This window comes from Uloborus diversus, chromosome 1 (genome assembly GCF_026930045.1).
Source record: "Uloborus diversus isolate 005 chromosome 1, Udiv.v.3.1, whole genome shotgun sequence".
In the NCBI taxonomy this organism is placed as follows: domain Eukaryota; kingdom Metazoa; phylum Arthropoda; class Arachnida; order Araneae; family Uloboridae; genus Uloborus; species Uloborus diversus.
In genome coordinates, this window is record NC_072731.1 from 15710366 (window position 1) to 15722740 (window position 12375).

Genomic DNA, 12375 nt, shown 5'->3' on the forward strand with positions numbered 1-12375 from the left:
CTGACTGTTTGTTTGGCTGCTTTACGCAACATTGGGCTTGTGTCGCTTTTGTCGGATGTCTTTTCATCCATAAGCTCATTATTTTTTGCATTGAAAAAGGCGTTCCCTGTAACGCCGAAACACGTGTCTGCTGTAATTTACAAATTTGTGCTTCTACTTACGTTGTTTGGTCTGACTTTACTATTGGGCTTGTGGTTTACTCCATTTTACTTTATTCTTTTCTAATTTTCTTTTATTTTTTTTCAGTATATATATATATATATATATATATATATATATATAATTAAGCAATCAGAATTTCAAATATTAAACAAATTATAAATAATAAATGATGATAAAAAGGAAAAATGCAAACAGCTATTAAGTAGGAATAGATAAAGAGTGAATCCAGAGCTCATCAGCCGTGGAGGATTCATTAATTATGGTCAAAAGACCAAAAATTTTAACTATGAACTAGAAGAGAATGTTTAAGCTCCAGTACATGCAATATAGAGTAACACTGGGCAAAAGCACCACTTGCTAAGCTAAAAACAATAAACTAGAGCTCAAACCTAAAACTAAAAGCAGGGGGTTTCGCCTCGACTAATTAGGAAAACAAGTTCCGATAATTAGCCTTCCACGGGACAGTACCTGCCTATAACAAAATTGTCTTACCATAATTAATGAATCCTCCACGGCTGATGAGCTCTGGATTCACTCTTTATCTATTCCTACTTAATAGCTGTTTGCATTTTTCCTTTTTATCATCATTTATTATTTATAAGTTGTTTAATATTTGAAATTCTGATTGCTTAATTTTATATTTATTTGGCTTTTTAGTTTTGCTGCGTTGCGCATCTATGGGCTCTTGGTGTGGTCTTTTCAATATTTTTCACTTTTATTATTATTATTATATATATATATATATATATATATATATATATATACACACACACACAGTTGGCTCTCTGTTTAATGACGCTCTATTTAATGACTTTCTCTATTTAACGACGACTTTTCACGGTCCCAGATGGTCCACTAGAGTGCTAAAAGCATTTTATTTCAGGACGATTTTTTGTGGTCCCTTGAAAGTCGTTAAACAGAGAGCCAACTGTATATATATATATATATATATATATATATATATATATATATATATATATATATATATGTATAGTTTAGATACTTTTTTATGCTCATATTTTCATTTGTACATTTGTTTATGTATTAGTAGTAGAAGATTGCTAAAATGATGCATTTTGTTTTTTTACAGTGGATTCAGCGTCACATCTAGTGGTCGACACCACATATTCAAGCCAGTCTCTGTGCAAGCTATGTGGTAAGTTTTATCTCTTATATAATTAAAAACTGAGGTATCTATGTATGTCCAAGCTTCTTCTCCGGAACAACAGTGAACTGACCATCGAACCAAGTATCGATGGATTCGTAATCCTCCTGTCTTCATATTTGGCTATTTAACATAATTTTCCGATAATAATTAGCAGAGATATCTATTAAAAACTATTAATTATGAAGCTTGGATTTTGACATAAAATCCCTAATTTTCGAAGGCTTTCCTCCATTCAAATTATTATTCAGTGCTTCACCTCAACTTTCCGTAACAATGCTTTTATTAAAATTTGTAGCTGTAGCGTGAAGAAAATCGTTAAATGAAAGATCTGTTGCCTTTTTTTTTTTCCTTGAATATAAACAAACAAAAAAAATAGGTTTTTGTTTTGAGGCTTTTCCTGCAATCGGGAGTTTTAAAATGCTTACTTCTTGGTTATTTTCCCGCAATATGCCGCAAAATTTCTGATTTTTTTTTTGTTCAAGCCTGATTGTTGAACACGCGTCACTAGATATAACTATTATTATCGAGGGGCACCGTGCAAAAACGGACGACGCAGCTAGTATTCCTTTAAGTTTTGTGATTTGGAAAGGCAAGTGCTGGAAACATCTCATACAGTGAAACCTGTACAAGTTGACCGCTTGCGATGCAGTGTTTTGGTGGTCAAGTGGTGGTGAAAACATTTTTTTTTTTTGCCATTTTTTGCACCATGTATTCACTTTTTAACTGATTGAAATAATCTAAACTCACTTTCATTGTTTCACATTACTTTAAAACAATAAGTAAAAATGTGTTTTTAATATTTTTAGAGATTATTTACCAGAGTGTCACATAAAATATCATACAAATTGAAGATTTCTCCAACTCAATTTTTAAAAAAAATTCTTTTTGTTTATGAAAATCTACGTACTTGATATTAACAATTCCTAAAAATTCATAACCAGTCCACAATTATTTAAATTTTTCGGTTTCTTTCCTTACACATTTGTAACCATGGGAATCTTTTTTTCATCATAATATCCCTTGTTGAAGTTTGGCGCATTTTCTGAGACTTAATATTAGCCCAATGTTTTTCGCTGGAAATATAAATTTTCATGGGTTTTTTTAATTGTCTTGCTTATTTTTCTTAACCAGTGGCGAATACAAGAGGCGAGAGGGGTCTTGACCGCCCCCCCCCCCTCCCGCATAATCTGCGACAGTACTTTTTAATTTAAGATTCATTGCATTATAGTAGTGAAAATGGCTACTTCAAAGAAAACCTGACCAAAACCACAAGAAAAAGTAAATAATTTTTGAATTCCTTTTTTTTTTTGAGTTATTACATGTCACTTTTCTATTCATATGTAAACAGTAAAATAGCTTTGATTGAGACAGTTTTCCTGCGACGCTGTCTTCAGGCGCCAGTAAAATGAAAAGTAACAAAGAAATGTCCGCCACTTGATTGCTTGTTTTACAACAAATTTAAAATAGTTATTGTAAAACTATTTCTAGAGCTGCAAGAATCGCTTCAATTGATAAAACATTTGAGTGCGTTAATTTTTTTTTGTGTAAAGTCTCTGTAGATCATTATTCTTTTCTGTTATGATTTTTAGATAGTTTTGCTTTTGTTTGTGCTGAGTTAATTTTTAATGAGCTGTAAATGGTTAAATAGTTTAAATTATTGTTTTGGACTTAGTGTTGTGCAAGAAGCGTAAAGTTTTAGTATAGTGTTTGCCCAAAATATCGTTATACGATTATTCCCGTAAATTAGCATATTATATTTGAGAGAAACTGCTAAGAAAAATGTGCATTTGTGAGAAAACAGACTAACTTTAAGAAGAACAATAAAGCATTCGGGTGACAAAGCATTGTTGTCTTTTTTGAAAAGTTGAAAAAAAAAAAAAACTGATGTACCCAAAACCGATGGAAACAAAACCGGAGTTTCGGTATCAGACTCAGAGACTGTGACGCCTTCATTCACCTACGGTTTTTCTACAATTGAAAAGAATCAGTCGGTGAGTATTATTCAATGTCTGAATTATATTCCAAAAAAATTAATTTTCAAATAGATTTTCGCCGCCTTTTTTACTATTTTATGTAAAGTTTTAATAGTTTTTTTCTACATACAAGATGGATGTGTCATGCATCATTCATGGATGTGTGTCCTCTGTTGAGTACAGTCGTCCCTCGCTACTTCGCATTTCGACTTACGCGGCTTCACTGCATCGCGGTTTTTTCTTTTCGAATATAGTAATTAGGCTTTTTTATGTGCTCGTGTAAATTTTTTCTACAAAAGAATAACAAAATGTATGTTTTTTAAGAAAGGTAAGCTTTTAAGTAAGGTCTGAGGGGCTAGTTGTACTAGTTGAAGGAGTGGAGGTATAAAATCGCCGAAGAAAGTGTAGGGAATCACTATTTTATTTTAACCGTTAAGCACTAACTGGAAAGTATAAATCACTGTATTATTACTGGGGGATAAATACAACTGTAAATGGTGTTCAACAGTGTACTAGCTTTTTAAGTTGTATACGTAAATGTAGAGGAAGAACAGGGATACCTACGGTCACTAATGGGCAATTGTCTCATCATCGAACAAGCTGAGGTTTTTCATAAATTATTTGTATTGTGTAAGAACTGCATGTGTGTGTGTGTGTGTAGTTCCCAATAATTAACAATGTGATATCTATTACATCTAACATATCTATTTTTCTGATATTTCATGCAAAATATTAAGTAATACCAATGTAATGGTGGCTAAGGGTGCTGTTTCATGTCTAGGGGGCTCTAACTATGATAAAAACCTATTTGAATTGCCGTAAGTTTTATGCGCCCTAATTAGAAAAATATATACAGAATGTATATCGCTGTAAAGTCTGGAACGAATTAACCGCGATAAACGAGGGTTGACTGTGCAGATATTTAATTTTTATTAGATTTTTGTAGCATTTATTTATTGTGTTGGCTGGTGCAAATACTGATCCAAAACAGGTTATAATCCTGTTTAACTAGGTAATTTCAGCATATTAACTTTTTTTTAAAGTTTAATTAATAACAATTTTAGTATTTTATTTATAGTAGTTAAAATTAAGTTTTCCACCAACTAATTGCCGATTTAAAGCTTTTTGTTGACTCCTAAGTTCAAGAAAATTGTCGTATGTAAGACTACATTCTTGACAATGACCCCCCTCCAGCCCCCCCCCCCCCTAAAATGAAATCCTGTATCCGCCCCTGGACATAACTGATAAAAATTTTAATGCTTTTTAATGCATCAGCCAAATGGTAAACTTATAAAGGTTTTTTAAAATACTCCAAACCGAAGCTGGTGTATTTTAGTGGTCAAGATGGAGAGGAGGTCATATTACAAAGTTTTCCTTCACTATATAAGATAAGGACTAATTCCGTTCCTGACAAAAGCAGTCAGCTTAGACACCTGGTCAACTTTACATACTGTATTTGTATTGGTATCAAGAAAGGACTTAAATATAGATTAGTAAGTGTATTTTCTCGCAGTGATAATTTTTATGAGCAGGGTTTTGATTTTTGTCTAAAAATAGAGTAAGATTTTTTAAATAAATAAGAATATTTTTGCAAGGCCTTTCATTGCATTATTATTATTGTCCAAAATGATTATATTTTAGAAATGAAATTTTAAATGTTTTAGATTGTTTTGCTTGATACTATAATAAACGAATAAAAAAAAGATTGTGAGCTCCAATGAATAATTTTTATAATAACAAGTTAACAAAAAATTATACATTTTTTCATACCAACCTCCCATTTGTACCATACTGTATAGACTGAAAAATATGATGACATACTAAACAAATTTCCTAATTCACCCAAATTTCTCAAACTTTGCCTTTTTTTTCAGTCACAAAAAACTTCATTGTTAAATTACTGCCTTTTAAGGATACATTTATAACTATGTAATTATTGACTTGCTATTTTGGTTTTGTAGGAAGTCAAGCCAACCTGGGGGCAGGGTTTTTACCATCCAAAACTGTCCGAAAGTGTCTTAAACTGTCCAAAAGTATGTTAAAGCTAAAACGGTGTAAGCTAATCAATTTGTACTTGCTGCGATATTCGTAATGCATTATAAATATTATTGAGTATTTGATGATATTTTTCTCCAAAATGTTCATCAAAAAATATTTTACTTAAAAAAAACTCTTACATAAAAATTTTCTTTTGTAACAGTTCGTAGAGTTATGAAAAGAAATTCACGGCACTACCAACACAGCTAATTTCAGTTCCATTTATAACTCAAAGGAATATTATTAAATGTGTAATATTCAGTGTTTCCACTACAGTCGCATTTTTTGCAAAATGCAAAAACACTATCTCAATTCCGAAAATAAAGCAAAGCAGTTTCTCTTTTTTGCTGAAACAAAAAATTAATTTAAAAAAAAAAAGAAACAGTGTATGATCTAAGAGAGGAAGCAGCATGGCAATAGTCAACTAAATTTTTTTTTTAATCTTAAGCCAAGATTTTAAAATTATTATTAAGTTTAACAATGCTTAGTCTTCCGGCATTATGTCCCCCTCAATAACTCTATTACAGTACAACCTCGAATCGGGATGGGGGGAAAATTAGAAATATCGAGTTTTCATGTTATCAAGGTTTTAAAAAAAATACACTTGTAACTCTCACAATTACACACACATACACAATATGCATTTGTATATGTACTATGGGACCACTTTGATTTACGATCAATAAAGCAGTCTTCAATATTTTATTAGATTTGAAAATTTAAAATTGCCGAAAGTGCACAGGATGGGATTTTGAAATGAACAATAATTTCAACTCAGTTTTTTCACCTAAAAATTTAAACATTCTACTTTTATCTTCAACCAGCAGCTCTCCACATTCAAAAAGTTTTCAGCAATCATTTCGTAGGAGTTAAAAAAGCAGAATAATGAAAATGAGGAACGCGTTTCCCGTTTTCGCTGGAAAATTGACGGACGAAAAATCGACCCCCCCCCCCCCTTCCTCAAAGTGGACAACATGTTCGAGAGAAATGCACTAAGATTCTAAACCTGGGTCAAACACAGCACCCCCTCATACCAACAATCCCCTATTCACAAAATTTCTAAGACATGGGAAGAAAAATATTAAGCAATTGTCCCTGGAACTTGTTTTACTACAAAAATTCCCAAAGAAAAACAACTGTTAAAACTTGCTCCTGTGCAAAAATTTCGATATATCAAGGGCTTCAAAAAATGAATTTCGAGATAACTATGGAAAATACATAGGGGTTTTTATAGAAAATACAGAGGAAAATTTTTTTTTTCTAGACATCAAGGGTTTTGAGACAAGGAGGTTCGAGATATCAAGATTTGACTGTATTAGAAGGAGGGGACTTTCTAAAAAGAAGGGGGGACCTTCTTAGAAGGGGGTTTCTTAGAAGGGGGGATCTTCTAAAAATCAAACATGTAGTTTCTTTTTATTTTGTGTTAAAAAAATAGCTTCTGTATACTTATTTCTTTAAAGATGTCATAGATGAAATTGGAATTTTATTTTCAACTGGAGATGAAACACATTTTTTTTAAGGCATTTAGAAAAATATGAAGATGCATAACATTTTAGCATTTTGCTAAAACTTTTGCCACAACTTTAGCTTTTATGCTAAAGAACGTTTGAACCCAATTTAAACTCTGGTAATATTTTGGTGTAAAAAAAGCTTGATTTTTTAAATCATTTTTGCATAAAGGTTTTACATGATATTTAAAGAAAATTCTTTTTTAAATTAAAGATACAACTATACAAATATATGCACTTATATTTTTTAACTTTTGCAATTTCTTTTTTTAATTCATATTTTAAACATAATACATTCCGAAACTATAAAAATTGTCATTTATTCCATTTAAGCTAATTGTTGCACTATATTTTAAACACTTACTTTTGCACACATGCTAAACATAGAAAAATTTGGTTATTATTATGAAAAAAAAAGCATGTGTACAAATTGAGGTTTTTTATGTACAATTCAACTTCTACATAACTAGGTTAGAATCAGCTGTGTAAATAAGTTTCATAAATATTTAGACTTGAATGTTCACAATGAATAAATATTCAATATAAAACAGAACTTTGACACATTTTGTTGTTTTGGATAGTTTCTCACAAAATACAGCTTCTCTAAAAATGAAGTTTTGACACTTTCGGACACTTTTAGACACAAGGGTTTTTACAACCATTGTTTTACAGGATGGTAAAAACAATGGTTTTTACTTTAGTGCCAAACTTTGCCTACCCTGCGGGGGGGGGGGGGGGGGGGTAACTACCCACAAAACGGCAAAATGGGGTATAGGTAAAATAAGTATAATTATTTGGTCATTTTTCGGCCACTAAACGAAATTATTTAAAATCACATACATATTAGACCAAAACTAAACAGCCTGCTCCAAATGAGGTCATACCAAACTTCTGTATAAAGGCAAAGTGAACGATTTGACATGCAAAAAGGGTTGGGTAAAGAGGGACTGGATGCATTTAAAATTGGTGGAATGATACAAACAACTATTGTAACTGCATATTGCTATCTGAAAAGTAAAGGAAGTATATCAGTTGCTCAAATGGGAGAGCAGCTGATTCTGTACAAGTTATGTCTTAAAGTCATTTAGTGAGATTAATGGTTCAAGTTTCTGAAAGAACCAAATTATTCAATAAATTTAACTTCACAACAGCATCATTGGTGTACTTTAGCAAGTTTAAGGTTATTTATGCGTGTGAATTAAATGCAAATGCAAAAGAAGTGACAACCTGCAACAGGATCTGGGCCCAGCTAAGCTAGTCCTTGTCGAATTTGTCCTCAAGGAAGATCAATGGCTTTCTTAAAACTATTTACCCCGTTGCTCATCACAGCTGTTCCAAGCGCCTACGACCCTACTGAGGACCCTCCTAGTGATTTTTTTCTAATATTCAGTTTAGCCTGCAATTTGAATAGCTTAAAACAATGACCCTTTGCAAAACTTTTCATGCAAAAATTTACCACATTAACATCTTTCGTTTTGATAAATTTGAATAACTGAACCATGTTCCTTCTGACTCTCCTTTGTACCAGGATATACATATTAAGGCTTTTAAGTCTGGTTCCCTACCTGAGGGCTCTCTGGTAGCCCTCTTTTGAACCCTTTATATTAGAAAAATATCTTTCTTGAGATACGGAGACCAAAACTAAACAGCATACTCCAAATGAGGACATACCAAACTTCTGTATAAAGGCAAAAAAAAAAAAAAAAACTTCTTAGAATTAAAATTAGACTTTTTCTCTGAATTTGGCTTTTCTCCTCAAGGCTACCTTTTTTTTTTCTAAGGGGAGTCATTTAAAATGCATTTTTTATGCTTATAATTTGTAAATGTGTGTGCTTGTTTGTTTTCGCTTTTTAATCTGTGTTTTTTAGTTAATTGTAAAACTGGGGGGTGTGGGATAATCCACAATTGAAGAAAGACTTGAATCTTCTATATAAAATCACAGAAAATAACAAATGACAAATTTACAAAAAAAAAAAGAAAATTAAATATAAAAATATTTTCAGTGAAAAGTGATCTTGTTCTAATCATGGTTGGATTAAGCAAAGTTAACTGCTTTTCAAAAGGGAGGAGTAAGGTTGTATATTCAATCACACTACTAGTAATTTTTTCCATTAGAAACCAGTATATGCAGTGACCAGCGTTCATATGAACTAAAAGTGTTCTAAACAGTTTTGAATCAATAAATTAACTGATTCAATAAAGCAAAAATTGTTTCCTTTTAAATGTAGAAACCTGAATACTGTTTAACAGAAATTAGGAGAATATTATTTTCCGCACCCCCTCCCCCCCCTTTCTAAAAGTGACATAATTTGTGGTCAGTCCAGGCCCCTCACTAAGAATTTTTCCAGAAGGACGGAGGCAAAGCATAGGCATAAACTAAGGGGGGCATACGGGGGCAAGTGCTTCTACTTTTTTTGAGTCATGGGCAGAGTTTTATTATGCCCCTCTAGTTTTAAGCAAAATATTTTTTTAAATTGTTTTTCAAATGATCTATACCTTATTTTCAAATAATAATAAAATGTAATTCGTATATTACTGATGCTATTGTAATGAATTTATATGCAAAAGTTGTATCTTTGTAGTCAACTACCAATTAGTAATTTCAACCCATAGTTTATCTGTTTTTAAACTGCACCACAGCGGCGCAATCAGAAGCCCAAAAGAGGCCCGTGTACCTGATCCCAGGGGCGACATTTCAGCATTTCATTTGGGGGGTCGAGTTTCTTTATGTATTACCACAGTGCGGTTCCAAACATACATTAGCTAACAGGAAGTGGTCAAAAAATCGAGCCAACCATACAGAAAAATAATTATCATCAAATCTTGTGTTAATTTCATTCGAAACTGAATCTATTACTTCATACAAAATATTGAAAAATCAATGTTTGACTTCACATCATCATGTGGATTTTTTTTTTTTTTTTTTTGCGCCTTTTTAAAAGTGGCTTGGAGGAAGAATTTTTTCGAAAAGTTTCACGATTGATTGAAGTATACATCTATGTAAAATCCATTTTCAGTTTTAATTGTAGATTGAACTAGAGTAGTATGGTGCACAGATCAATTGTAGATTGAACTGTGTTTTGAATAGTCCGAAAATTAAGCGTAGCAGATTCAAGATGTTTTGATAGAGTAAAACATTTCTCAAAAACTTTCTTCAATACAAACAAATTGAATAAAAATTCAAACGAAGTCATACATGAAAAAGGCATGAGGTTTTTCACCATTGAAAGAATCGTTACGCAATCATTCTTCCAGTCGTCAAATCACTGCTTTGAAGTTATAAAGAAATGTTTTTATGGTTTTAACTCTTGAAGAGCATCTTGTGTCACTTCGAGATTGCATAATTATAGAGCCCAATAAAAGGTATTTGTTGATATATATGATTTTTCAATAATCACATACATTTTTAAGAAGTTTCTATGAAAGCATATAATGCAATGAGCAGCTGAAACGTCTTTCTAGCAGAAGAAAGCAATGAACACTCATTAAATAAATATACACTTAAAAAATGAGCGTAAATGTGAATGTAAAATATCAAGGAATTTTCTTGCGAAAACCTTGCAACCACACCACTTTGCAAGAGCCTCTCATATTGGACACACCATACTGGGCACAGAAGTATAAAATATTTAGCCTATATGAGGAAATGTCTTCTTTAGTTAAAATTAACCATGGTTCTCTATCAGTTTTTTGTGTTCTGAAAAGGCCGGAAAATACTTCATGAATGTCTAAGTCATCATACAAATAACGAAAAACACTTTTTCCAGTCTGAAAATAAGTCGAGTTTCATCAAATAGTTACTGAGAACCAGCGAGATTTTTTAAAAATGAACATTGATTTGCGACTCACATAAATTGAATTCACCCATTTTCTATCATTCTGCTCAAAAAATTTGGGGGTGCGACCGCCCCCTCTTGAACCCCCTATTTGCCGCCCCTGCCTGATCCTAAAGTGATGATGCCCCCCCCCTCCCAATATATATATAGGCATAGTTTACTAAAATCCTGTAATCCTAGTTTACTAAATTTAGATAATAAACTCTGAATACATGCCCAAAACAATGAGTGTTTTCGAGACAGAGCGGAAATGTTGCTGCATTTCCGAAGTTTCTCTTTAAGCAAAATTTACTTTTAATAGTTTAACTGGCGCTCACATGAATGAATTTGCAACCATGTAATAGAAGAGTCAAGACAGAACAGTGGTGCAACCAGAAAGAGGGCCCACGGGACTCGCCCTCCCCAACCAGAATGCTGAGTTGAATGCTTTTCAAAAGTATTCTTTGTTATTGATGAGAAGATAAGAATACATCTTTGGAAAAACAAAGTGATTTTTAGAAATTAATGGTAATGTTAGAAGAAATCTTAATTTCTTTTAAAAATAATTCTTTGAATTAAAAATATTTAAAAGTTACAGCTCATGGATCAGCTAATCTCCAACCTTTCCTATTCCTTTTCTTTTTTTTTCTAGTTCGTCTGAAAATAGGAAAATGCTGCTCCCCCCACTCTCCCACACACACACACACACACACACACACACACCGGAAGCATTATGGAGCATCTGAAATTTCCTTTTCAGGTCTTCAATTTCGCGAATTTTCAAGGGGAAAACCCTCAATTACCAAACAACATCAAAAATCACTTAAAATTGCATTTTTAGAGCTTTAATTTCAAAAAATTACTGACCCTAATGTTACAAAATATGGCCTTACAATAGCGTTTTTAAGACTTGAATTTCAGAAAATATTCGGGCAAGGGTCCCTATACCACCTTTCTCCAATATCATAAGCTATTAGGTTTCTTAAACTACACTTACAAAAACTTTAAGTGGAATATAAAACATTGCTTTAGTTTTTAGCACCTTAATTTTGAAAATTTTACCATGGAAGAGCTTCAGGACCTTCTTCCCATAAAATCTTCAACGTTTGTCTAAAATTGCATTTTTGAAACTTCAATTTCGAAAACTTGCAGGAGGGAGGAGGAATTGATTTCGACCAAAAAAAAAAAAAAAAGATCAGGGACAGTCCCTAAGCGCCATCCCTTACCCTAACGTCAATAAATATGGCCTACAATCGCGTTTTTAATGGTTCAATTTCTAGAAATTTCCGCTGAGACCCCTGTGTATTTTGTTCCCCCTAACATCAGCGAACAAAATCTAAAATTGCGTTTTTAAAGCTACAAATTTCAAAAATTTTCCGGGGGAGAATCCCCAGACTCCCTTTTAATATTGGATCAAAAAAATTTCTTCCGGTTTTCATTGTGAACCCCCTCCCACTAAAAACTTTTTTCTGATGTGCCATCAGTGGCGGATCCAGAGGCCTGTTTTGGGGGGGGGGGGGCGATTTTATCCATGGGCGATTGGTCCACAAAAAATTGGGGGGGGGGGGGGGTCGGAGAAGTCACGGGAGGGGGGATGTGGGCAGCGCCCTTATTTATTTATTTATTATTTTATTTTAAATTTTATAAAATTGGGCTATGGTATTTTTGTTGTTGGTTAAATGATCGTCTCAAAAAAAAAAAAAAACCCCTAG

At 32.7% G+C, this 12375-nt stretch overlaps 1 protein-coding gene across 1 annotated transcript in view; it reads left to right on the top strand.

Annotated features, from left to right (window-relative positions):
* LOC129228211 (uncharacterized) overlaps positions 1 to 12375 on the top strand; it is a 192646-nt gene that overhangs the window by 77437 nt on the left and 102834 nt on the right. Inside the window, exon 6 of the mRNA XM_054862878.1 lies at positions 1253 to 1318. Within this exon, the coding sequence (XP_054718853.1) occupies positions 1253 to 1318 (66 nt within the window). The remainder of the gene's footprint in view (positions 1 to 1252; positions 1319 to 12375) is intronic.